Source organism: Postia placenta, assembly GCF_002117355.1.
Source record: "Postia placenta MAD-698-R-SB12 unplaced genomic scaffold POSPLAscaffold_11, whole genome shotgun sequence".
Lineage (NCBI taxonomy): Eukaryota > Fungi > Basidiomycota > Agaricomycetes > Polyporales > Adustoporiaceae > Rhodonia > Rhodonia placenta.
In genome coordinates this window covers 630,243-654,007 of record NW_020169842.1, presented here as the reverse complement: position 1 = coordinate 654,007, position 23,765 = coordinate 630,243, and the positions used below count along the sequence as shown (strand labels likewise).

At 52.6% G+C, this 23,765-nt stretch overlaps 8 protein-coding genes across 8 annotated transcripts; 5 read left to right on the top strand and 3 right to left on the bottom strand.

Annotated features, from left to right (window-relative positions):
* Window positions 1-281: 281 nt before the first annotated feature.
* Window positions 282-2,312, bottom strand: POSPLADRAFT_1148977 (hypothetical protein; the record flags this gene model as incomplete). Its single annotated transcript, XM_024486245.1, has 8 exons — window positions 282-560; window positions 667-733; window positions 904-1,118; window positions 1,173-1,425; window positions 1,549-1,586; window positions 1,636-1,890; window positions 1,964-2,153; window positions 2,251-2,312. The coding sequence occupies 8 exons, from the start codon at window positions 2,310-2,312 to the stop codon at window positions 282-284; spliced, it is 1,359 nt and encodes a 452-aa protein (XP_024336620.1).
* A 207-nt stretch (window positions 2,313-2,519) lies between these two features.
* POSPLADRAFT_1040799 (hypothetical protein) lies at window positions 2,520-3,377 on the top strand. The gene is made up of 4 exons (XM_024477806.1): window positions 2,520-2,591; window positions 2,666-2,736; window positions 2,784-3,138; window positions 3,196-3,377. Exons 2-4 carry the CDS (start codon window positions 2,679-2,681, stop codon window positions 3,317-3,319), a joined length of 537 nt encoding a protein of 178 aa, XP_024336619.1. The 5' UTR covers window positions 2,520-2,591; window positions 2,666-2,678; the 3' UTR covers window positions 3,320-3,377.
* On the bottom strand, window positions 3,164-6,838 carry POSPLADRAFT_1183536 (hypothetical protein; the record flags this gene model as incomplete). Its single annotated transcript, XM_024489010.1, has 15 exons — window positions 3,164-3,354; window positions 3,406-3,596; window positions 3,658-3,799; window positions 3,850-3,979; window positions 4,044-4,123; window positions 4,228-4,320; window positions 4,389-4,436; window positions 4,488-4,716; window positions 4,771-4,857; window positions 4,913-5,207; window positions 5,264-5,458; window positions 5,512-5,643; window positions 5,693-5,713; window positions 5,773-6,120; window positions 6,689-6,838. The coding sequence occupies 14 exons, from the start codon at window positions 6,836-6,838 to the stop codon at window positions 3,519-3,521; spliced, it is 2,028 nt and encodes a 675-aa protein (XP_024336618.1). The 3' UTR covers window positions 3,164-3,354; window positions 3,406-3,518.
* Window positions 6,839-7,571: 733 nt separating this feature from the next.
* On the top strand, window positions 7,572-11,974 carry POSPLADRAFT_1066944 (hypothetical protein; the record flags this gene model as incomplete). The annotated part of the gene is made up of 13 exons (XM_024482122.1): window positions 7,572-7,586; window positions 7,610-7,672; window positions 7,876-8,289; window positions 8,352-9,060; window positions 9,118-9,452; window positions 9,506-9,823; window positions 9,955-10,117; window positions 10,173-10,345; window positions 10,401-11,030; window positions 11,086-11,205; window positions 11,261-11,374; window positions 11,424-11,667; window positions 11,720-11,974. The coding sequence occupies 13 exons, from the start codon at window positions 7,572-7,574 to the stop codon at window positions 11,875-11,877; spliced, it is 3,456 nt and encodes a 1,151-aa protein (XP_024336617.1). The 3' UTR covers window positions 11,878-11,974.
* Window positions 11,975-12,069: 95 nt separating this feature from the next.
* On the bottom strand, window positions 12,070-18,437 carry POSPLADRAFT_1048291 (hypothetical protein; the record flags this gene model as incomplete). The annotated part of the gene is made up of 12 exons (XM_024479484.1): window positions 12,070-12,311; window positions 12,348-12,513; window positions 12,571-12,710; window positions 12,769-13,241; window positions 13,289-13,365; window positions 13,418-13,455; window positions 13,514-14,274; window positions 14,324-14,533; window positions 14,583-17,005; window positions 17,058-17,380; window positions 17,431-18,041; window positions 18,094-18,437. 12 exons carry the CDS (start codon window positions 18,435-18,437, stop codon window positions 12,070-12,072), a joined length of 5,808 nt encoding a protein of 1,935 aa, XP_024336616.1.
* A 309-nt stretch (window positions 18,438-18,746) lies between these two features.
* POSPLADRAFT_1059114 (hypothetical protein) lies at window positions 18,747-19,763 on the top strand (the record flags this gene model as incomplete). Its single annotated transcript, XM_024481124.1, has 7 exons — window positions 18,747-18,809; window positions 18,872-18,962; window positions 19,020-19,232; window positions 19,289-19,368; window positions 19,423-19,518; window positions 19,572-19,644; window positions 19,696-19,763. The coding sequence occupies 7 exons, from the start codon at window positions 18,747-18,749 to the stop codon at window positions 19,761-19,763; spliced, it is 684 nt and encodes a 227-aa protein (XP_024336615.1).
* Window positions 19,764-20,082: 319 nt separating this feature from the next.
* On the top strand, window positions 20,083-21,832 carry POSPLADRAFT_1172088 (hypothetical protein). Its single transcript, XM_024488165.1, has 8 exons — window positions 20,083-20,145; window positions 20,207-20,429; window positions 20,481-20,554; window positions 20,605-20,929; window positions 20,978-21,025; window positions 21,076-21,268; window positions 21,323-21,496; window positions 21,565-21,832. The coding sequence occupies exons 1-7, from the start codon at window positions 20,100-20,102 to the stop codon at window positions 21,425-21,427; spliced, it is 1,014 nt and encodes a 337-aa protein (XP_024336614.1). The 5' UTR covers window positions 20,083-20,099; the 3' UTR covers window positions 21,428-21,496; window positions 21,565-21,832.
* Window positions 21,833-22,166: 334 nt separating this feature from the next.
* POSPLADRAFT_1075338 (hypothetical protein) lies at window positions 22,167-22,953 on the top strand. Its single transcript, XM_024482802.1, has 2 exons — window positions 22,167-22,555; window positions 22,612-22,953. The coding sequence occupies exons 1-2, from the start codon at window positions 22,213-22,215 to the stop codon at window positions 22,815-22,817; spliced, it is 549 nt and encodes a 182-aa protein (XP_024336613.1). The 5' UTR covers window positions 22,167-22,212; the 3' UTR covers window positions 22,818-22,953.
* The last annotated feature ends 812 nt before the right edge of the window (window positions 22,954-23,765 follow it).

The following is a 23,765-nucleotide window of genomic DNA, read 5'->3' as shown; positions in this document are numbered from 1 at the left end:
TCGGTAAACATGCGCCGACTCGATAGGGCGAATGCCCCATGCACGTAGCATATTTGTCAGTGTTTCGGTCTACTTCTCGAACATATATAAGGCACACAGGAAACACACTGCTAGTCAGAGTCACTCGCCCACCAGGCTTGCTCTACAGAAAGCCCTTGTCACTCAGCATGCAGTCCAAAGTCCTGGCCGCGATCGCTGCTCTGCTTCCCCTCGTCGCTTTGGAGGCGATAGCTCTCCCTGCCCCCGGCAGCAGTCAGTACCAATATACTTGCACCCAGGTTTCATGCTGAACCATAGCCTGCTCGGCAGAGAATCGTGCAAACGTCGGGGAAGTCGAGCGTCGTGCCGAGGACGTCTCGGCTGGTGCGCTTGACACAGCGTACTGGCGCAGGGAGGAAGATGTCTCCGCCGGTGCTCTCGACACGGCCTATTGGCGTCGCGATGAGGACGTCTCTGCGGGTGCACTCGATACAGCATACTGGCGTCGCACCGAGGCTGCTGAAGTCATTGCTGCCTAGGACTGTCGTGGTACGTCCAAGGCTGGGTAACCTTGATCTATGCTAACTGTTGGAATGAAGATATCTCATCTCAAGGCAATCATGAATCTCTAGCCAGCTTCAGTATTCGTCGATGTAATCTCAAGGCGACGTGGGCTGTAGAACTCACTGTTGTAAATTTGTTCATGGCGCAGTCGACGTACGGTATCTGGCAGATGTTCGCTTCCGTGAATGTTCTGATCGCACGCGAGAGCAAGCAATGGGGCGTAGAATGAGTGACAGAACCAAAAGCATGTCCAGACACGGTAGCGATGGGGTATCGGTACTATTCAAAGCATCGAGCTGTGACACCAATGACACCTACGTGGGAGGGATAGGCACTGGGGGACATCGTTTCACAACGTACTTCGCCGTCCTAAACAAATGTCCGAGACCGAAGAGAAAGCGGATGACGGGTGGTTCATCTCTCTCTACGAGACGACCACGAAGGATTCGAGCGGACAACTTAGACGTGGCCTCAATAAATCGAGAGGAAACTTCCTCGATATGCGGGCGTTTCTGTGGATCGTTCTGCACCATATCTGCAATGAGCGCATCCATGAAACAGAAATTTGCGTAGCGCTATAGCACCTCCGGTCAATGCAGATGAATGACAGAACCGGACTTTCAACGTACCATCGTGAACGCCATTCGGATAAGGTTCCCGAGGTAGTATATATCTGTTGGGAATGGGTCTACAGCTTCGTCGTAGCCCTCGCCTTGAAACTCGGGCACGCTCTTGTCCCCTCCCAGGATAGGTAGTTCGCGAGGCGGGTACTCGTCGGGGCTGTACTTGCGCGATAGACCGAAGTCCACATAGTAGTATTTTGTCGGACGCTCTGTACGGGAATAATGTCTAGCCGTACCGGTGAAATCTCGGTTCATATCCCTACAACGAGGATGATACATCTTCGGGTACATCGCTCTGGGATCAAGCATAACGTTCGGCAACATTATGTCCCTTGAACCGCGTCAGGGACGTCCTACAATGCATTATCAAGTGAGGGCCTACCGATGGGCGACGTGATGTACGTGCATGAATCTCAGACCCTAGACAAGGTGTTCAGTGTAGGTGGACGTGCGTCAGTAGCACACGTACGTTGACGAGCTGCCGTATGAACTCCACTACTTCTCCGATGGTTCCGAACTCGGGGACATTACATTTCCTAAGCAAAGGCATGACCAGAATGACTATATCCTCTTCAAGAGGGTCCTTGAGAACATCGTATAGCGGTACGCAGTGATTGTCCGGGTCAGAGCTCAGCTCATTGGAACAAAAATATGACCCAATATCGGCCTCATGGGGGTGGAGACTTTCTTGAGCGACACCAATGCCATAGCACCGTCCGATATTCTGGTCGCGTCTAAAATGTACGGATGCTGTTCTGCGTTGGTCCCTGCTGTGATCAAGTAATCTGTTAACGTACTTGCGACATAAACCCATCCTCGCACCCGAAGAGATGTTTCTTGGTGCCCAGCCAGGAGGGGACCCAATCAGGTTTATATCGAGGTCGAAGCATGTAGCCACATTTCTGCAACCACAGCTGGTGATCACGCCAGTAGAATTCCGCGATTCCAAGGCCGCCTTCCGTATGAGAGAGAGTAGTTGTCGGTGGGCTATGAATATTGCTCATCATCGAGAGGCATACACTAATATTCGGTGTATCGAGAAGAGGTGGTATACAATCATTGGAAAGGACCCAAAGGTACACACCCACGTGCGGGCGCCGGGGTCCCAGTGACGTTCGCATCATTTAATTCGCGGACGATGAACATGTCTCAGTACTTGTCCACTAAAGAATCGCCATGTTGCGACCCGCTCGCCATCGCAAAAGTCAACTTGGGGGCCATAGCTACGCACTGCGACCGCATGGACGGCACTTGACCACGTCATGACTAGCTGCAGCGGGCCGCAAAAGCCGGCGGAGACACGTGCGAAGTAGATCAGGTTGCGGGACTGCTCAGCGCTCCCACGCCGACTCATCCTTGCACACCTCTTGCGATTTCGTTTGGTATCCAGTCGTGTTTGCGTCGCACAACGTTAAGATCTCGAAGGTGTGAGGCCCTTGTTTATGACACGATCTACCATGAATCTAACCGTCGAACGCCATTACTGTGTCATCATCTAGATAGTACTTCACAATGTCGACTGAACTCCAGCTAGAAGCAGTTCTTAGTAAGATTCAGAACTCGCTTACTGGTATGTGTGATCCTTGCAGATCTATATAGTGAGTTCATAATTCGCAGATATAAGTAAACGCCTTGATGCAATCGAGTCGCAGAACAAAACCATCAAAGACGAGTCAACGACGCAGACCCGCCGTCTCGATGAGATCGAGAGAACCATCAAGGATGAGTCTGCGACGCAGGCCAACCGAATTGATGTGCTCGAGAAAAACATCAAGGAAGACGCGATGATGCAACATGCTCACGGAATCTCAGAGCTCACAAAGGTGGCTCATGAGGCAGGGGAAGAGGTTGATCGGAAGAATGCTGGGCGGTGGAATGACCTCAAGGATAAGCTCGACCATTGGGCTAATCAGGTAGTGGCATATTCTAAGGATGTCAACAATCTGAGAAACACTTTCAAGAGTTGTGAATGGTATGTCACTATGTATAGTTTTTATGAACTATATAAACTCAAACTTCTCATTTATAGCCCAGGTAGCCCAGCTAAGGCCAAACATGACTCTATCTCTCAAACCTGTGATGCAGAAGGCTTGAGTGTGGGCACATTCAACTCTTTACATTCCATTGCCACTCTTGTACAGATTGTTTTGTAGATTCCAACATCGATATCATTTTTCCTGCTGCATGCCTGCTGCGCTGCCTTGTCATCCTATACTAGTTCGTAATTGATTATACTTACAGAAGGCTCAGAAGAGCGGTGAGCAACATGGTAGCTGTCTAATATATATGATACACTTGCGACGGAGTCCATCGTGTCCATTCTGAGGCTTAGAAACATTGAGAACGTGGGCACTAGAGATTGGCGCTTCCCGTCTCGCCAAAGATTTCTCGCACAAAGGCATCCGCATTGGGTGGGCGACCCAAGAATTCCTTCCCGCGCGACGTCGCATCAGCGAAATCGCAAATGTGACGAGCAATAACCGACACGTACCTCGAGAGACAGAGATTCATCCCTGCTCCCGCCAGGTTGTAGGATGGACTTGCTGTATCTCGCGCCGCGCGCCGGGTCTAGCGGGTCCGCCTTGAACACGGTCGCATACATATCCGCCGCAAACACAAGCGAGTACATGTACCTGATGGAAGATTAAGTAAACGCGGGCCGGAACATTGACGGGACACCCACCCGTAGTAGCCTGCGTCGTATCCGCCCGCGATATGACCAAACGAGCCTTGGCCGGCCGCGCGCCGTCCAGGGTTGACCTGCGTGATTGACCTGCGAAGATCATTCCACAGCGCTGTGTAGTCGGTTTGTTCTGTGGCAACCGCATCATTACTGTAAGCATTGCGCGAATATACAACGAGGGAGCTGACACGCACCGCGTTCTGTATGCACCTTGATGTCGAACTTCGCGAAGAACACCTGCCGTAAGTAAAACATCCCGACGTTGACATAACGACTAGAAAGAGAGAATCCATGAGCGTCCATTCAACAGTCAACTCAAGATGCGCATAAAGTTCGCGCCTAACAGTTGGATGAATGTGGACCACGCGGGGCACATACCTTTTGTTGATCTTATCAGCAAGTTCGCGCGAAAGCGGTTTCTTTGTCTCGTAGTGGCTCGACATTCGCTCCAGCACCGCCGGCTCAAAGCACCTGTACAAATCCCGCCCGAGTTGCGTCAGCACCATACGGGCGGCGAGCCACGCACAGAACGGACGCACCAATTCTCCAACATCTGCGACGGCGCCTCGACAAAGTCCCGTGCGACCCTGACGACTGTCAATTCTCCGGACACACACTGAAGCCTACGAATGACTCACGCCGTGCCATGGAAGCGCGCGAAGCGCGTCTTGCTCAACAGTCCATGGAAGACATGCCCCATCTCATGGAAGAACGTAACGACGTCCTGATGCTGCATCAGCGCCGGCGTGGTGGGAGTCGGCTTCGCGAGATTCGCGACCATCGCCGCGAGCGGGTAGTGCCGTGTGCCGTCCGAGCGCGTGAAACCCTGGAGGAGCGGCCAGACAGCAGCATGGGAGTACTTCGACTCTGGAGAGCGCATTTGTCACCCCATCAATGAAACGTTCGAAGGATGTCACAAACCTCGAGGGAACAGGTCAAGGTAGCAGTAGCCTACAAAGCCCGACTCATCCGTCGCGCCGTTCTCCCACACCGCAAACATCTGCACATCTGTGAAGCGTGCACAATCAGCTGCTTCACGCACTTGCAATCGAGCCGCACCGACCTGGATGCCACGTCTCGCCCTTCACCTCTACGAAGCGCACGCCGAGCAGGTTCTGGTATATCTCCAGGATCGCGGGCACGACGACGCTCACGGGAAAGTACTCCTTGACTTTCTGCTCGTCGAGCTCGAGTGTGCGTTCAACAAAAAGTCGGTCATAGTACCGCACGTCCCACTGATTCAGCTGGCCGTCGAACGGGATCCCGAGCTCGGCACACTCCACTTTTTTGAGCGCCAGCAGCGCTGCGCGGTCTTTCGCACCGACGGGATCGAGTTTCTTGTGCAGATCATCCAGGAACTGTAGATTTTGGGCGATACGTGAGAAGCGCACGGGATGCTCAGGGAGGAACCTACGCCGGTCACAGTCTTTGCGTCCTTCGCCATCTTCACCTCGGTGATGTAATCCGCCCAAGTCGGGTAGCCGAGGAGGTCAGCGATCTTCCAGCGCAGTGCAATAATCTTGTCGAGGATCGGCGCATTGATCTCCAGCCGCGCGTCATACGCAGCATCGGCAGCCCGCCGGGTGTCCGGATTTTGGGCATTTTTGAACTGGACACGCACTGAGACAGGCGCGCAACCATGGAACAATTCAGATGACCTACGATGGGGAGGATGTCTGGCAACTTCATGGTCACATCGTATAGCTCTTTCTCACCCTCCGTACGCTTTGTATACCCAGAGATCACGTCCGCCGGGACGCCCCTCAGTTCCTCCAGGGTGAAGCTGATGGTACTCTAAGCAAGAGGTGAGTCCTACGTACATATGGGAGCTCTGGGCGCTCACGTTCTCCTCGTTGAAGTTTTTCTATAGATGGGCGTATTTATCGGATATAAGCTATGAACGCACGGATGACGAGAACTTACGCTGAACTCAAGCGACGCCTGTGACAGCTCCTTCTTTAGCTTCGTCAACTCCCCCCGCTCCTTCTCCGGTAGCGCCAGGCCTGCCCGCTTGCCGTCCAGGAGGCTGCGTTCCATGAGCCGCTGCTCTTCGGAGCCGAGCGCCGCACTGCTCTGCTTGATGTTTTCTTCCGCGGCAACCATCACCTCGAAGACGTCGAGGCGCATCGATGCCTCGACGTCATAATCGCGGACGAGCACCTCGGCGGCATTGGAGGCGTCCCGCAACTCCTTCGACGTAGAGACATTCTGATAGAAGGATAAAGGCTCGGTAACGAGGCTAAGTTCGGTGTCTGCTTCGGCGAGAGCAAGCTATCAAGTCATATGCTAGTTTGGGTCAGTCGCAACAACGCATGCAGGCTTGACGCACAAACACCTGCGATATGGCAAAGTTGGTCAATACTGGCGCTGCGGAGACAACAGAAATTGACTGATAGAAATTTTACAGAAACCCGAGTTCTATGCTATCCCCTAGAGCACACGTCTAGCCTACGCTGATATGTGAGGGTGCGATTAGCGGAGTTGTATATCATCCCAGGAAAATCCATTGGGTGTCCTAGGTCGGGCAATGCCGCCGTCAATTCAATTGGCTACACGACCTTTCCAAGGCCGGATTTTGTCCGGCCTAGGCTCAGGCGTCCAAAATGGGGCTGCTCAGGACCTCAGCTAGGTGAAAGGAACTTGATTTCCATTGTGCAGCCTGTGGTGAAGCCAAGAGAGATACCTCTGCCGCCCGCACCTGACATTCTTGTCCTCAGTCGCGCAACAAAGAGCTTCCGCACGTCGGTGGCGCAGCCACTCGACCATAGCCAGACACCATGCAGCTCATGGTTCCCGTAGAATGCTAGTATGGACGTGGACATATATACGAACAACGCACTGAATCAAAATTGCAGTCCTTCTTAGGGAGTGCAGCAATCTTGTCGAGCCCTTCGCCGTGCTTGGTGATGGCCTGCTTGGTCAAAGAGAGGATCTCGTCCGCAGAATGCGACCACCTGAGGGCGGGTTGGGACGGTGTGAGGGAGGCCATAGCGGTAGAGGCAGACGTCGTTGCAGCAATAGCAGAGGCTAAGGAGAAGAGCCTCTTATGTGATAGCGTGGACTGAAATCGATGAAGTTGATGGCTGTGAGAAGGCGTTCTCGTGACACCGTATGATGCACCCGGCCTGTCGTGCTTCGCGAGGAGCTGGGCAGTAGACGTGACTATTTTGGCGGGTTTTGAGAATGGCCCGACAACACCACGGGCATGATAGACGTTAAGGACACTGCGCATGAGCTAGCGTACCACTGCTGGGCGGTGCGGGTCGTTCGTCGTCGTTCGTCGCGGGCTGGCAAATGCCCAGCGCTGGCCCGGCGCCTGCTCTGAGGTCTGAGATCCTCGAAACGCCCAATAGACGCCCAATCTACAGTCCTCCGATCGCGTGACGCCCAATCGAGATCGCACTTGCGATTTTTGGACCTTGGTTGCTTGTGCACCAAGCTGCAAGTCGTCTTAGCAGGTTCGTTCTCAGCTCGTCCGCTCTGGATATACCATAAAACTCATTGGATTCGTCGCAGCAATGGACAGGCAGAGGTACAATGCTAAGGCCCGTCAGTCTACCGCCGGCTCCCATAAAAAGAAGGGGAGGCGCAAAGCCAGGGCAGCTGCAAGCGGAGAGCAGCCAGACCCCAATGCAGAGGTTGTGGTGCCAAAGTCACAGGAGCAGAAGGAACTGGACAGGAAGGAAAAACTGAAGCAAGAGGTACGTCCTCTTAGTCATGCCATGGGCGCATATAGCGTAAGGGTTGACTCCCCATGAAGCTCCTTGCACAGTCCAATTCGAAGGCCAACAGCAAGAAAAAGAAGAGACTGGATAAATACATCGTGCGTGATATAGTTGTCTCCGTTTCTCCAGATCATAATCTCATCCCCTCTGCAGGAGAAAAAACTCAAGCAGGAAGAGCGCGTTGTGCTCTTCGAGAAGCTATCGTACGTCTCCCTCTACTCACGCAACTTGTATACAAGATTGTCTGACATATTGTCCAAGGAAGAGCCAGGCTTTGCTGTCCACCACCCTCCAGCTCCAGTCCTCCGCGACTCTTGGCACTGGCAAGGCGTCGACACACCAGGAGGCGCTCGACAGGCTTGAGGACAAGGAGGTCAGACGTGTTATCGACGGCAGGGCAGCTAGAGGCAAGCGCAAGCGACAGCAATTACCGTTCTCGCAAGTGGAGGATAGTGACGATGCGGAAGACGAGGATGAGCTTATCGGCATGGACGTCGACGGGGAGCCAGAGCATGCTCCTCGCGAACAGGAAGGATATTCAAGGGCGAACCCGGTAGTTGTGGTCGACTCCGGGTTCTCCACGACCACATTGCTCCCAGAGCCGCTAGAGCACTCCGGCCCGAAGGTGACTATCATTGGCGGGGCACTCAAGCGCCATGAAGATGGGTCTGTCGTCGCACCTAAAATTGTCAAGCGAAAACCAAAGCGGGCGAAGGTAATTTCGATTTTCGCATCGGCTTTGCAACGATTTGACATGTCCCATTCGCAATTGTGCAGTCTCGCAAGCTGTCATGGGCAGTTCCAGCAAGGCCTTCCGAACCCGAGGTAGGGCCCGAGTCGGACGACTCCTTCGACAGCTCCGACTCGGCATACGACACGCACGAGAGCGCGGAGGATGACGAGGATTCTGATCAATTTGAGGAGGATGGCAACAACTCCGCAAAGGCCGACAGCGATGCTTCAGATGAGGAAGAGATAGAAGACTCACCAGCAAAAGAACCCCCTGCTCAGAAGCGGAAAAGAGGCGGATTCAAAGAATGGGCCTTGAAGCAGCTGAGCTCCGTCAAGGGCTACGTCGCCTCCGTTGAGCCCGACGAGCCGCCAATAGCACCCGAGCTGTCAGCGGAGCCCGCACCGCCGCCCAAGAAAAAGCGCAAGACTGAGTCCACACAGCCTGGCGAGATGCGCGGCCCGCTCGGTGAGGATCTGCAGTTACCGTCGACGTCCTTCGCGAAGCACGTGCAGGAGACCGCCCTCAGCTCGCGCGAGACTGCGAGTACGGCAAAGCGCAAGGCTGTCGCGGTCACACGCCCATCGGAGGTCGAGGCGGCGCGCCTGCTACTCCCGATCGTCGCGGAGGAGCAGCCGATCATGGAGGCGATCTTGCTGAACAGCGTTGTGATCATCTGCGGAGAGACGGGCAGCGGGAAGACGACGCAGGTCCCGCAGTTCCTGTACGAGGCGGGCTTCGGGTCGCTGGACAGTGGTGAGTGTATGCGCCTGTCCCGCGTGTCCATACCTTGTACTGACGCGATGGGTGCAGAGAATCCGGGGATGATCGGTGTGACGCAGCCGCGGCGTGTCGCGGCGGTGTCGATGGCCGCACGTGTCGCGCATGAGCTGAACTTGCCGTCATCGCGCGTGTCGTACCAGATCCGTTACGACGCGTCGGTGTCGCCGTCGACGGTGATCAAGTTCATGACGGACGGTGTATTGCTACGCGAGCTCGCGACGGACTTCCTGCTCGCGAAGTACTCGGTGATAATTATCGACGAGGCGCACGAGCGCAGCATGAACACAGACATCCTGATCGGCGTGCTCAGCCGCGTCATCAAGCTGCGTGAGGACATGTGGCGCGAGGGGAAGGACGGCGTGAAGGTTAGTTGTGCATCTGGAGACGGACCTGCACAATCTTACAAGGTTTGATGTAGCCGCTGCGCCTCATAATCATGTCTGCAACGTTGCGCGTGTCCGACTTTGCGGAGAACAAGATGCTCTTCAAAACGGCCCCACCAATCATCAGCGTCCCCGCGCGACAGCACCCGGTGACAGTGCACTTCAGCCGCCGCACGCCGTCGGATTATGTTACAGAGGCCGTCCGCAAGGCGAGCAAGATCCACGCCCGGCTGCCGCCCGGCGGCGTCCTGATATTCCTGACGGGGCAGAACGAGATCGCAGGTGTGTGCCGCAAGCTGGAGTTACGGTACGGCAAGAAGGCGCTCGAGGAGCGGCGGAAGGCCAGGCGTTCTGTGCAGGAACGGCTGAGCGAGCGGTTTGCGCTGCAAGAGGAGGAGCACAAGGCTGTGGCGCCGGCGCAAGGTGATTGCTAGTTTGAATGTGTTGCATGCATCGACTGAATGAGTCGACAGCGGATGTGGAGGCGGAGGACATTGACCTTGGCAATGTGCAGAAGGAACAGGCCGAGCTCGCTGCCGACATTGATCGCGATGGTGCCGCCGCGGAAGAGGACGCCGAAGCGCTTGACAGCGACGCTGACTCCGATGCCGACGACGAACTGGGAATCGACAAAGAGGAAACTGATGGTGCGTTCCTCAGTGATCAACGTACACTCTACGTTTAAAATGGTAACTCTTATAGTTCCTATGCACATTGTACCGCTCTATGCTCTGCTACCGAGTGAGAAGCAAATGCAGGTCTTTCGTCCACCGCCATCAGGGACCCGACTCGTCGTGGTGTCTACTAATGTTGCTGAGACATCGCTGACGATACCGGACATCCGCTATGTCGTCGATTGTGGACGCGCAAAGGAGGTACGTATTCAGATTCATCTTCATTGGCATATTTATTGGTTCACGTCGCTCACAGAGACGTTACGATGTCGCCAACGGCATACAAGCGTTCCAGGTCAGCTGGATCTCCAAGGCTTCAGCGGCGCAACGAGCTGGACGAGCCGGACGTACGGGCCCCGGTCACTGCTATCGGCTGTACTCTTCGGCACTCTACGAACACTACTTTGACCAGTTCTCCAAGCCGGAGATCCTCCGCGTGCCAATAGAAGGCGTCGTGCTACAAATGAAGAGCATGAATATTGACGCTGTCATCAACTTCCCCTTCCCTACCCCACCGGACAGGACCAGCCTGCGTAAGGCAGAGACAATCCTGACGCACCTCGGGGCTCTAAAGGTTCAGTCGAAGGGCTCTGTGGTCCTTGGCGGGAGCATCACAGAGATTGGGAAAGCGATGTCTTTATTCCCGCTGTCCCCTCGGTATTCGCGAATGCTGGTCAGCGGTCGACAGCATGGCTGCCTTCCGTACGTGATAGCTATTGTATCCGCATTATCTGTTGGCGACCCATTCCTCCGTGAGGAGGCGCTTGTGGAAGGGGAGGAAGAGTCTGACGATGATGACGAAAGTCTTCCTCATTTAACCACAGAAGCGGCGAAGGCAAAGGAAACTCGCAGACTACGTCGACGTGCATTCTTCCAGTCACAACAGGTAGTCATTTTGTGGCCCCATGCTGCTGTCTCTGTTACTGAACATATTCGGTTAGCTTCACGCCTCACTCGGTGACTCGATTAGCGACATATTCAGGATCCTATCGGTCGTTGGAGCGTATGAATATGCGGGTGGGGGACACAAGTTCTGCACTGACCATTTCGTCAGGCCAAAAGTAAGAACGACCGGCAATCCTTCAGAGATACACTTTACTCACTCATGCCCTGTAGGCGATGGAGGAAATTCACAAACTCCGTGCGCAGATCAGTAACATCGTCCAAAGCAATTTTCCAGAGATGGACGCAGGATTTGTTGCAAACCCGCCTCCGCCTACCAACCTTCAGGCAGGTCTAGCTATTGAAAGGAACAAAAACATGCTAACGCTCATTTTAGCTAAAGGTTCTGCGACAATTAATTGCAGCCGGATTCATTGATCAAGTGGCAATCAGGAAAGACCTCGTTCAGCGAACGGGTTTGTTGGGAGAAAAGTACACGACCTCAAAAGGCGTCCCCTATCAGGCCCTCGGGATTGCGGAAGATGTATTCATCCATCCGTCGTCTGTATTGGCCAACACACCACCTCCAGATTACGTGGTTTTCTTGGAGGTCGTCCGTACGTCTCGTGTGTACATCAAGGGTTCGTATCGTCATGTTTCCGCCGTCCCCTCAATATTCTAAACGGCTATTAGGTTTGACCACAATCAACGTTGCCTGGCTGTCAAGTCTGGGTAAACCTCTTTGCTCATTCTCAAAGCCACTCAAGTCAAAGGACGGACGTTCTATGGTAATACCACATTTTGGACCAGCCGGGTGGGAACTGCCTCCTATCGAAGCCAAGTGCCAGTGAAAAGCGACACAATTCTACATTATATCATTACATTATTGTCTTACTGTACCAATGGCGTGTTGTATGCAGGATGCAGGAATAAATTACCATGGATGCATGCGTGAATGCGGGTCAGTGCGAGATAGCAATAGATCCAGAACGGCGAAAAAGCGAACACAAGTCAACATAGCACATTAATGAGGACGCTGCTGTTTAATGAATCGAGTTAGAGAAATCTTGAACTCGTGCACATGCACACACTTTATTTTTGGGAATGAAAAGGCTGGGGCCTCCTTTTGGACGCTTTTTAGGCGGCGGTTTTGGCTTTACTTGGTCATTTTGTGGGTCGGGGCCTCGAGAGGGCATTGGCTCGGAGCTCTCTTCGACAGGCGCAGGCCTTTTTTGGCCTACTCTGGCGTCCCCGGGCGAAGAGGCATTCGATTGCTCCACCTTGACTGGACTAGCGTGGTGAACATTACTAGCTCCAAAACCTTTCAGCTCGCGAGGAGTTGCCAAGCCCTGTGGAACTTGTGGAGCGCTCGAGGATGCCTGTTTACTGGAGTTGGGCTTCATTTGCTTGGATTGAGGCTTGGACTGTTTGGCGGGTGCGGCAACTGTAGCTCTGCTGGCCGGCGTTGTAAAATAGCTGACATCCACCTGGGGAAGGTGCGCGGTCGTATCCTAATCAAGTGGACAGAACGGCTTAGGACGTACATCAAATAAGCAGCTTCTCGTCCTAGCGTCAGACACAATCGTTCGCCATGTATCGTCACTCCGCTCTAGTGTAGGCGCATGCCCAAGCACAAACAGAGATGACTTTGCGCGTGTGAGAGCTACATTCATCCGCCTTATATCTGCACTCAGAAAATCGGGAGTTAGTCTTCGGCTGCAGCCACAATATGTGTATCTTACCCTTCAAGAATCCGACGCTTTGGACACCTGGACCAGCTCTTACGCATGACAAGATGATGACATCTTTCTCCTGACCCTGGAAACCATCAACAGTGTTGAAGTCCACGGTACCCGAGATGGTTTGACCGAACATTTTCTCGAATGCTCGCCGCATCTCGAAAATTTGTCCCCGATACATGGAAATGACGCCAACCTTGAAGTCAAAGTCAAATGTCGTAAACTCGCGACGCAGCCGGTTGTACAGGGCGACAGCTATTTGACATTCAGCACGATTCACGTACGAATGGCTGTTACCGCCTCCGATCTCTTCTACACCATTGTTGACGTTGAAGAAACGGTATGTGCCCAACTTCTCCTGAGAATGCCACGGTCTTGCGGTCTTATCGACCATACCAGGTCCATCTTCCAGTCGTCCGCCGTAAAATAAGCGGCTTGGCACTTGACTGATGTCTGGGTGCATACGATATTGGATGCTGGGACGCGTGAGAAGCGATATAGAGAATTGCAGGAACGACTATACCTAAGAAGGTGGACAGCGTCCGGGCACTGACGTTGTAACCGTACGAAGAGTGATTGATTGTAGCCGAAGTTGCATGCCTAGTTGCCTCAAGTCAAAGGCGAAGATCGTGAGACGAAGACCAGAACTCACCTCCTGAGACTTGACAGTGGGAGGCAGCTGTTGTGGATCTAGTCTAGTGTCAATGTCGAGCAACACGTAAGGTTCACGAAGAGGTGTGTACAATACCTCCAACCAAGACACAGCGACCGCAGCGGTACTTCAACGGGATTAATGAGCTTAACTCTATCGCCTGGGCGGCCTCGTCGATTATGATCAACTCGAAGTCGAACTGTTCGAGGTATTCATACGCAGCGCCAGATAATGTACTGCAGATGACGTCGGCTTCCATGAGCACTTCTGTTCGGAACTTGCGACGTGTTGCATCCATAGTGCGTGAGTCCGATTTCTGTTGATCCTTCAACTTGTCGAACTGGTGGGTCAACATAACTCTCTGCTTGTTCAGCCTCTTAATGTCCTCTTCCAGCGCGATAGTTCTAGCCGTGTTGTCGTGGACGTTCGTGATCTCCTCAATTTTTTGCTGCCGAAGCTTCTTGACGGATTCGATCTCAGCTCTGAGACGTACGATCTCGCTGCCGGAGTCCTTGGTAGAACTGCCCAAAGCCGGATCCGCATTGAGTTTCTGCTCGATGAGTTGCTCCAATGATATGTCCCTGACACTAACATTCATGCTGTTGACGTTGCCAATGCGGACGACTTTGGGAGACACCATGCGCCGTCCCGCTCCAGAAATACCCTCTTTGAGACGGTGGGCGATCTCGTCAATGGCAGCATTGCTCGGAGCACAGAGGAGGACCTTCTTCACAGGCGCCCTATCTGCAGGACCTGTAGTTCTCCCAGCATGGATGGTGGTGACGGGCTTGGGACGATTTGACAAAAAGGCGTGAACCAGGCCGCAAATGGTGGATGTTTTCCCCGTTCCCGGAGGGCTGTCCCAAAGTGAGTCAATCATCGCACATGCATAGACATGTTGCTCACCCTTGGACGAGGGCAAACCCATCTGCTTTGAGTGAATATAAGACAGCTCTAGCTTGTGGTTCATTGACATTGTAAGTGCTCATCGTTCTCTGAACTTCAGGCATTGCGATGTCCCCTGGCCTTGTTAGTCGTGCTTGCAGGATGCTATCGAGCATATCATAGTAAGGCAACGCCATCAACGCAGCATACTCTCGGTGTAGGGTCGTCAGACTAAGTTTGTAGTGAGCTGCAGCAAAACGTTAGGATATTTGTAGCGCACCTGACGACCTTGCTCAATCTCCAGATTGAGTTCGCCTGTAGACCAGGATCGTTGCGAGCAACACATCGAATCAGAGCCTGGATACCGAAGGGAGTGGCGCGGTAGCTCTGGGTCTTCCCTAGGATGCATTTTCTGGACGACGGATGTCGTAGAACGACGACGTCGGCATCGGAAAGATTCCAGTCTTTCTTTACGGATTCAGAAATCGAGATGTCCAATTCGATCCAGTCATCGACGAATTGGCGACTTGCGATCCGGCAATCGTAAGTCTCCAGAGCTACTTCCTTAGACTCGACGAGTTGCGCCCAACATTCTAATAACAACATAGGTTCAAAAACACTTCGAAAATGCTGAACATCTTTGAACCTGTCAGGGACGGCCATTAATCTGATAGAATCACCAGGAGGGCTGGGGCCGCTATAGTCATAATCCCACGTCAATAACATCCGATGAAGACCGGAAATGTCTGGCTTGAGCCGTAATTGAGTCCTGCGAGCATCTTCGCGCTTGTTCATCCGCTCGATAGCTGGGTTACGGATGGTCGTGGGTACATCAAGTCGCATTACTTGTCGACGTCCGGCAGGTTTCTTGATAACGGGAGTTCGCTGCATTTTTGACAGCGACGCCAAACCAGCCTTCTCTTCTTCTTCGTCGCTAGAGTCACTTTCGCTGCTCGATGCTGCCGCAGAAGATGCAGACTTGAGAGATGCGCTCTCTTCCTTCTTCACAGCTTCCGGGCGATCTCCGCGCAACAACGCGGCTGGCGCAGGCTTCGCAGCTCTACTGAAACGAGGTTGCGGTACATCTGCTTCGAGCTTCATCTCTTCTTCGGCCGTGAGATATTTCGCGATGTGCGCCTTGGTTGATGGTTTGGTTTTCGCAGACGCCTTGAGTTGATCGACAACGGATACTTTCCGGGTAGAACTGGGGCCCGCAAGCGGCCTAATCTTGGTATCATTCGCTTTGCGCTTGCTGGACTTGTCCTTGGCCTTTTCCGGGAGTCGGTGAGAGATTATCTGGATCTCGTCGTCTTCATCAAAGGCACTGACAGCGTCCTGCAAGCGCGACAACCGAGGGGCATCAAGCCTCGTCTGGGGTCGAGAAGGGTCACCCTTCCGAGCATCGTCGATGTGCTTCTGCAACTTCTGCAGAGACTCTGGCCTTGGGCGGACCTGGTTATCTTTGAAACACGACAAAAGAGACTCGAGAAGGGAGAAAGACTGGTGGAGAAGCTCTTCATCTGTTAGACGTAGCCATCGCGTCGCCTCGAACAATACTGGCTGCAAGTCATCGACCATCTTCTTCCCCACCCGTGACAGCTTGCGCTCTGTCCCATCTTGTGACTGCCGCGAATCTGCCAATGCAGCAGACTCAATGACCCTCCTTTGCGCCAGCATGTCTCGACCAAACATTAAGGCGTCACGCATCCACAGGACCATCTCTGCATTGTCGAAGTATAGAGCCCACTTTGGCGTCTTGAGGAAGATGACGGAGAGAGCCTTCGTCATAAGGTACCACCACCGGGGTAATTGCGCAGGAATGGCTGCACCAGGCCCATCCTTCAGGAATGGCTGGTTGAGCAGAAAACCATCTGGACTTGAGCAGAGAACATCGATGATGTCTGTCAAGCAACGAGCTAACGCCTTCGAGAGACTGCATGCCTCTGGAATCATCTGCGCAAAATGGGTGTACGTGTCTAGAAAGCTGAAGACACCCGCTAGTGCAGGCTCTGGGAACCGCTCTATTAGTGCACGGAAGCAATCCATACGAACTTCGACATCGAATGCGGTCCCGGCGAGAGCTTGGGCAGTCTCCTGCAGGGTTTCGACCGGCGATAGCATGAGAATCATGACACTCTTGGCAACGTCTGGCCGACGGAAGAGCTCGGCGACGACGGATGGCGCACTTAAATCAAGATACCGCGTTACTGCATCACCGAAACCATCGCGGACGGTCCCAAGTGCACGGTTGACGCTACCAAGCAGGTTCTTGTAAGCGACGTCTTGCTTCGAGCTTGCTATGCGATCGACGAATGCCGCCTCCTTCAGTTCATCGACATGGGCAACCGCGGCCAAGATCGTCACCACTAGAGAAATCGCGCCCGAGTCACCAGGCTGTATGCTGCTATAGATCCTCCTCCAAATCTCCTCGCGGATTGTGAGAGATAGCGGTTGTTCCGGCCATGGTATCGAGCCAGAGAGAATTGAAATGGTGGTCAACATATCTCTTATATCATTTGCAAGGGAGTGACGGATGAGCTTCCGCATATGAGCTCGAGCCTCCGTCCATTTCTCATCCGTATATGCGCGACCGAAGGCAATGGAAATGAACATGCTAGCGTGGACAGCCATGGCTTCCCAAACAAGACTGTGCTGGTATGTGGAGACTTCTTTCTCTGCTTGATGGAACACCGCGAGGAGCAGCTGGTAGACGAGCCGTGAGTCGACTGTATGCAGACAGATCGCATATGCTCACTCTAGCGGCCATGGAAATAGCAGCTGGGCGCAACTCTGCAAACCGTTCGTGCTGCAATTCCTCGCAGAGAAAATGCATGACAACTGGGAGGGTGTCCCTGAAGGCAGGGGTTCCTCCAATACTCTTGACGTACGTCTCCATCCAGCTGAGCATCCAGTTGTCCCTCCGCACGGCGCTAAGGCCTTGTAATGCATCGAGATAACGAGGATTGTCCTTGATGGAATTGAACACGACTTGAGGATACTCAGGACCCTCGCCTTCCCATACCGTTGATCCAATTCTATTTAGAATCAAGAGAAAGCTTTTCAAGACCTCGGCAAAATCTGTCGGGTAAATCAGTCATCGCACAACCATAGGACTGAGAATGACGAACGATTGGCTGTATCATGCAGGTGACTGATAACAAGATGGCGTATATCTACGTTGGCGCTACCTGCTTTGTGCAGGAAGTCTTCGGGAACAAAACGAAGAGTCGACGCATAGCTCGACCACAAGGTTGACACATCTTGCGTGAGCGGAAATGTATTCGCCTTACTGGTATTCGCGTCAGTTGGCGTAGATATCAGGTTGGTGACAGCTTTGAGGACATTGCAGTATACGGGTGAAAACGTCTTTTGGAGCATAGGCATGGTGGTATGTAAATTAAGTTGACCGCGAGCCCATCCACGAACGTCCTCTTGCTTATGTGAAAGCGCAAAGAATAATCCCGGGGGTGGATAGTCAGAAGGCCAAGCGGTTATGGGTTGTTTTGGAGGGCAAGACTGAATGATGCGAATGATACGCGAATCATGCAATATGTGCAGGTTGTAGAATATGTGGTATACGACAGGCGGAGGTGCCTTTGACAATGTATGGCCAGCGTCGGACATAGATTCAGGAGACAAATTCGCCGCGGAGAGACTAGAAAGGACCATCTCCAGCTCCCAATTGTCAAAACTGGTGTAGAATCCCTTTAGTATGTCGTCAGAGAAAGCACCAAAATATCTAATTATATGCGTCAGACGAGACTGGTAGTGGCAAGAACGAGGCTGCTCACGTCTGCCTCGTCAAACTTTTTGACTCCTGGAATGCCCTCACACATTCGCAGCACCGCGACATACATGTGGTAAACTCCTTCCTCCACGTCTTCACCCTCACACTGTTGTAAGCATGCAGACGGACTAGGAACTTGGCGGTCTCGACCACGATATCGTTTGCACGAGAGCAAAACCAGTGCTCGAAATGTTGTTTCGGAGTATCCTCCGCCTGTTTCTGGGGTGGGCCGAGAAGATAGTCGGTGAGGAGAGAAAGAGTGGTCTCCGACGGTGTAGCGACAGGAGTGTCGCGCAGCTGTTTGAGTTCCGCTTGGACTTTCTTCTCCTGACTGGTCGAGAAGGCCATAGGAGGGCTAGCTGTAGCAACTGGCGAAATTCCGTCACAGCTCTGGAAGGAGATGTCCCGACACTAGTAAACGTCTAGCTGATGACGCGTAGGTCAGTATTTCACAAAATCCAGCAACGGCAAAATTCGCGTAAGCACAGACGAAACGAGGAGAGGAGAACGCGCGACAGGAACGCGGTCCTGAGCCTCCTAGTGAAACAAGATGAAGCCACTGGTAGGGCCACCCGGCGCGCGCGACTGGGCGCCTTGCATAATTGTCGCGCCTGTCACAGTGATAATGTCACGCTATCCCCCTTGCATACCACCATCATGGACCCACACAATCTGGAGTACATCAATGACCTCCTTGACAAAGACGCTGAACTCAGAGAAGTAGCCAAAAGCTCGTTTTTCGACGTGGGGCGGCTTGAAACCACTCCCCGATTGCTTCCCAGAAAATCAAAGACCAAGTGACCGAATTTGACAAGAAAACGCGTACTATTAACGGAATGCTCAACAAAATTCATTCGACTCCAACTGATAAAAGTAGGCGGGAAAATCCTCAAATGTTTTGATATGTGAAACATACTCAACATCAGCCAGTTCCCGCATTACTGGATAATGCTGTACCCGTGCTAGAGAGCTGTCGTGATATTACGGCTGCACTATCTGAGTTGATCCCCCCGAACCAATTCTGGCGTTGGAAGGACATGTGGTCTATTTCATTGCGCAACGCTGTGTTTGCCTCGACATTGATCGAATTCCTCAAGAGCGGCGCGCTGCTTACACTACCTCGCTCCGCTGAGGTTCTAGGGAGTACGTTTTGCATCGATTCCTTCTGCAAAACCGGATGTTAACAGATCAATCTCCAGTCAAGGAAGAATGGCAAGATAGATTTTCCTTAAGCGTCGAAGATTATCTCCATGCTCTCATATCCTTGGTCAACGAACTGGTATGTACACATTGACATCGCAACACGCGGCTGACCTTTCCGTGACAATAACAGTCTCGTTTGGCCGTTAACGCTGTGACGCTTGGAGACTACGAGCAACCCATAAGGATCTCAGTCTTTGTAAAAGACATCTTCGCTGGTTTCTCTATGGTTTGTGTGCGATATTTTTTGACACTGATATTGTCTGAATTCCTGCTCCTCAGCTGAATTTGAAGAATGACACACTCAGACGCAGATATGACAGCTTAAAATATGATATCAAGAAAATTGAAGAAGGTTGATTGATCTCTGCTTCAATCTACGACTGTCGCTCACTATTCCACTCAGTGGTATACGACGTGTCGCTCCGAAAACTTGCGCCGTCCGCTGCGAAAGGCGATCCCTTGGCGAAATGATGTCACTGCTAACATTGATTCAGATTAGAATCGTAGAATTGTAAAACTTGTACAAATCGCGCACTTAACTGTTCCCTACCTGATCAAATACGCATCGTAAAGTTTGAGATATTGAGACCATGCTACTAGAAATATCCCGAGCTATCAATGCGCCTATCTCGTTCCCGGTCAAGCTGTTCTTCGGTGACGGGGATTAAACATGGAGAAGCTCGCTGAGATTGTATCGCCACGTGCCATCAGACAGATCCATCGGGATCGTAGTCGCTCATACCGCGTTTGTCCTTGTTCTTGACCATCGTCTACCAGGTTGCATAGCGTAGCATATTGCATTCGAAGATGTCCGGCAGGCGTGGCGCTTCAAAACGTCCCGCGTCTTCAGAAGGTAACCCATACTAAATTTCAGTCCTTTACTCGCGCGATCTAACCGGTGTGACGCGCCACAGAGGTAGAGTACTGGTCGCACGCAGCGGCCTCGCTAGGAAGGCTCTCGAAGACGTACAGAACTGCAGCTACCGCAGACACAATTGGCAGAGTCAACAGACTTCTCTCTGCATGGCCGACTGACGATGATCTGCCCGCCGAAGGATATGAAAGCGTGAAGAGCATATACAAGAAACTCACTTCGGGTCTCACTGAGATCAAGACAACATCTGAACGCGAAGTCGGGTATGGATGACGTTACACCTTCGAAAATATGAGAATCTAAAATTATCATAGGTTGATTGACGATACAATTGAGCATCTCGGCATCCTCATTGCTCTCCGCCAAGCATCGGAGGCAGTGCCTCCCGGTGAGCGATATGCATCATGGTCCATCATCAATACCTAATTCGTGTTTTAGAAAAACGAAACAAAAGACCCCGTGCGCACTCTCCCGCCCCTGTGCCTGTTCCTGCTCCTGCCGCCCCACCTGCCGCCACTCGTGCTATGTCAATAACGCTCCCTCCGCGCAATTCAGTCGGACCGCAGACGGCAATCCCCTTTTCACGCGAGCCGAAAGCCCGAAGAGAGGCTCTTTCCAAGCAGCTTCCTTTACAAGAAGGGCGAAAGGTGGCATTCCACCCTCCACAGAACTCGAGCAAGGCTGTGGATAGCGCTACCGGTGGCAAGGATGAGGAATGGATCCTTGCCGTCGTCACAAAGTGCATTAATCAGGATAAGAATCGGTACATGTGATTCCTCCAGAATACCACCGTAACTTACACAACCTTCAGCTATGAAGTTCAAGACCCTGAGCCACAGGAAGACGGTCAACCCGGCCAGTAAGTATTTCAAATAGCTTGTTGTACATGTACTGACACTCTCAGCGTAGGTGTTACAATACCACGCTGCGTGCCATCATACCGCTTCCCGATCCAAACGCTCCGCCGGAGAGCGCCACACACTTGAATGCATATCCGGAGTTCTCAGCAGGTTCAACTGTGATGGCGCTCTATCCGGATACTAGTTGCTTCTATCGTGCTGAAGTTATCGCTAGCCCAAGTGATATGCAGCCTGCTGGCAGAGTGTGTCTATCTTCTACTAGATATCGTTTAATAGCTATTAACGCTTGCCGATAGACGGGTCCATCATCGAGAACGTACAAACTGAAGTTCGAGGACGATGATGATCAAGAACACATCGTGTCCGCGCAATGGGTCGTGGAATGGCCGGGTGGCTCTTGAACGTTGTCCCATCCTCGCGCTTTCATACCTCGGCTGCATACTGCTGTCTCTGAAAATGCTAATTTCAAGGTCAGTAATATTGGTAGCACGTTATGCTGTGATGCATATTACGGCTGTCAGCTAATCAACCTACAAAGGTGTTTTGGAATTTCCTTTCTGGCCGCAAAATGATCCGCAGCATAAACGAGCTTATACCAACACCTATAAGTAACGTTGCTCCAACTTCAGTCGTCTTACACGCTGTACTGTAAACTGTCCGATGCCTAGCAGCCCCAGGCTAATGTTTTGTCGTTGTCAATCTCGCTTGTTTGCTCTCATTGGTTTATAGGTTATTAGTTTCACTGCTATGTTAATGTGTGTCAATCAGGATGCGATATACATTTGTAATGCTATGGTTTCCTCTTCAATCAGCTTGATTCGCGATTTTGTTCTGCACGCTGTATTTTGACACTCGATGGAGCGGGGGCGCTTGTTGCGCGGAGCCCAGGGGCGGGTCAAAAGGGTGAGAATCGCCTCGGCGTTTCCCGGGCCTTCCAGAACGTAACCCACCAGGGTTTGCTAGACCCGCCACTTGCTCTTCGCCGAGTCCTTCGAACATCCTCGCTCCTTCCACCGGCTCTACATTTCGTTGTCTCTTTCGTCATGGGTCTTCTGGACTGTTCTCGCTCTCATTCAGCCGGCACCTTCCCTAGGCTATAAAAACCTGGAAGAAAATCAGAAATGTTCAATATCTTTGTCAGACGACCTGTCTTGCAACTACCAACCACCAACTTTGTCTATTCACAATGTCTCTTGCTCGTCACTTCTTTCGCGAGCTGCGCCCTCTCTTTCGCGTGCTTGAGGAGCCGCTAGGTCGCCGAGCCCCGTTCGGTCAGGTCAACCGCTCGCTCCTAGACGAACCTTTCTTCCACACACCGGCCATGCTGCAGCCCGTCATCGACGTCTCTGAAGAAGGCAATCACTACGTGATTGAGGCTGAACTTCCGGGGGTTAAGAAGGAAAACATTCAGGTTCGAGTGGGGGACGGTGGCAGAAGCCTTACCATCGAGGGTAAGGTCGTCAACCGGCGCGGCGATGCTCACAGCCCTGCGGCATCAAACACTAAGCCTGAGCCTGAGCCAAATGACGGTACGTGATTGCCTCTATTGAAAGAGTATCAGCACATGTTGACAGAGATTCCACAGGCTCCAAGGTCGTAGTGCAGCAGCCAGAACAAACACAGCTGTCGACTGAACGCTATTTCACGGGAACGTCTTCCTTCTCGCGCACGGTCTTCTTGCCAAGACCAATCGACACGAGCGGTGTCTCCGCGAAGTTGGCAGATGGCGTTCTGACCGTCAAGGTGCCCAAGGCTGAAGATCCCGCTAGCGTGCAAGTACCCATCGAATGAACGTTTACGGCGAGCGTTCTCTCCGCATGGATTGACGAGGCCGCACATATCATAAGGGGACACTGTATTCATAGTACACTATGTATCATGATCACCACTCTCATTAATGTAACGCTATCATTTGTTTTCTCTGCTCGATGCCGTTCAGTGCGATATGTCTCTGCCCGCCACTACACTGAGTTTTTCCGAAGCTTGGTGTGTCCAAGAAAGCGTCCCCCTTCGTGTACTCTTGCACTCTTGTGTACTTCAGCTGAGGAGGGGTTGTTGGGCATAAAGGTTAATGATATTAGTGTGCCTCCGCCGGCACAGTGGCCCAAACCATGCTTGACGCCAGCGGCAGCCCAGTACCGTGACCGGGCAGGCGTTACTTCTTCGCAAGCCCCCTTCTTTTGTTCGTTTCACTCGACCTGCGCCACAGCGCTCCCTGCCTCGCTGGTCTCTGCTCGTGCTTGCTTGTGTCGGCGCTGCCCTGCCCTGTAACCGTTCTCCATGGCAATGCCTTCTACACACCCCTTGGCCTCACATACGCCACACCCAGACGCCGACATGGACATGGATGACGAGGAAGAGGTCGATCAGCTGGACTCGGACCTTGACGAAGACGATAATATTGTCCCCAATGGTAGCCCCTCCTCAAGCAAAACACGTCCACGGCGGACTGGAGAGCGCCTTCCAGGGCATACACTCATCCCACACACACGAGTCGAAAATATCCTTCATGCGGATGGTGCGTCTTGTCTCCCTCTTGTTCAGCACTGGTGAGTGTATGTGCGGAACCTCATAACTGGTGGTCCATGCTGTAGGAAGCGGAGGGCATATGTCAAAAGAGGCCCTTTTCGCGCTGTCCGTAGCCACAGTAAGTCTCACTCCCATCTGCACAGGAAACTCATGGACCGTCTGCGGATTGCTAGGAAGAGTTTGTGAAGCGCCTTGCGCAGGCAAGCGAGC

Coding starts and splice junctions, on each gene's coding strand:
- POSPLADRAFT_1040799 (XM_024477806.1), top strand. CDS start 2,679: ATGTCGACTGAACTCCAGCTAGAAGCAGTTCTTAGTAAGATTCAGAAC. Junction 2,737..2,783: donor GATTCAGAACTCGCTTACTG/GTATGTGTGATC, acceptor CATAATTCGCAG/ATATAAGTAAACGCCTTGAT. Junction 3,139..3,195: donor ACTTTCAAGAGTTGTGAATG/GTATGTCACTAT, acceptor TCTCATTTATAG/CCCAGGTAGCCCAGCTAAGG.
- POSPLADRAFT_1172088 (XM_024488165.1), top strand. CDS start 20,100: ATGTCCGGCAGGCGTGGCGCTTCAAAACGTCCCGCGTCTTCAGAAG. Junction 20,930..20,977: donor ATTAATCAGGATAAGAATCG/GTACATGTGATT, acceptor CACAACCTTCAG/CTATGAAGTTCAAGACCCTG. Junction 21,269..21,322: donor ATATGCAGCCTGCTGGCAGA/GTGTGTCTATCT, acceptor GCTTGCCGATAG/ACGGGTCCATCATCGAGAAC.
- POSPLADRAFT_1075338 (XM_024482802.1), top strand. CDS start 22,213: ATGTCTCTTGCTCGTCACTTCTTTCGCGAGCTGCGCCCTCTCTTTCGC. Junction 22,556..22,611: donor TGAGCCTGAGCCAAATGACG/GTACGTGATTGC, acceptor GAGATTCCACAG/GCTCCAAGGTCGTAGTGCAG.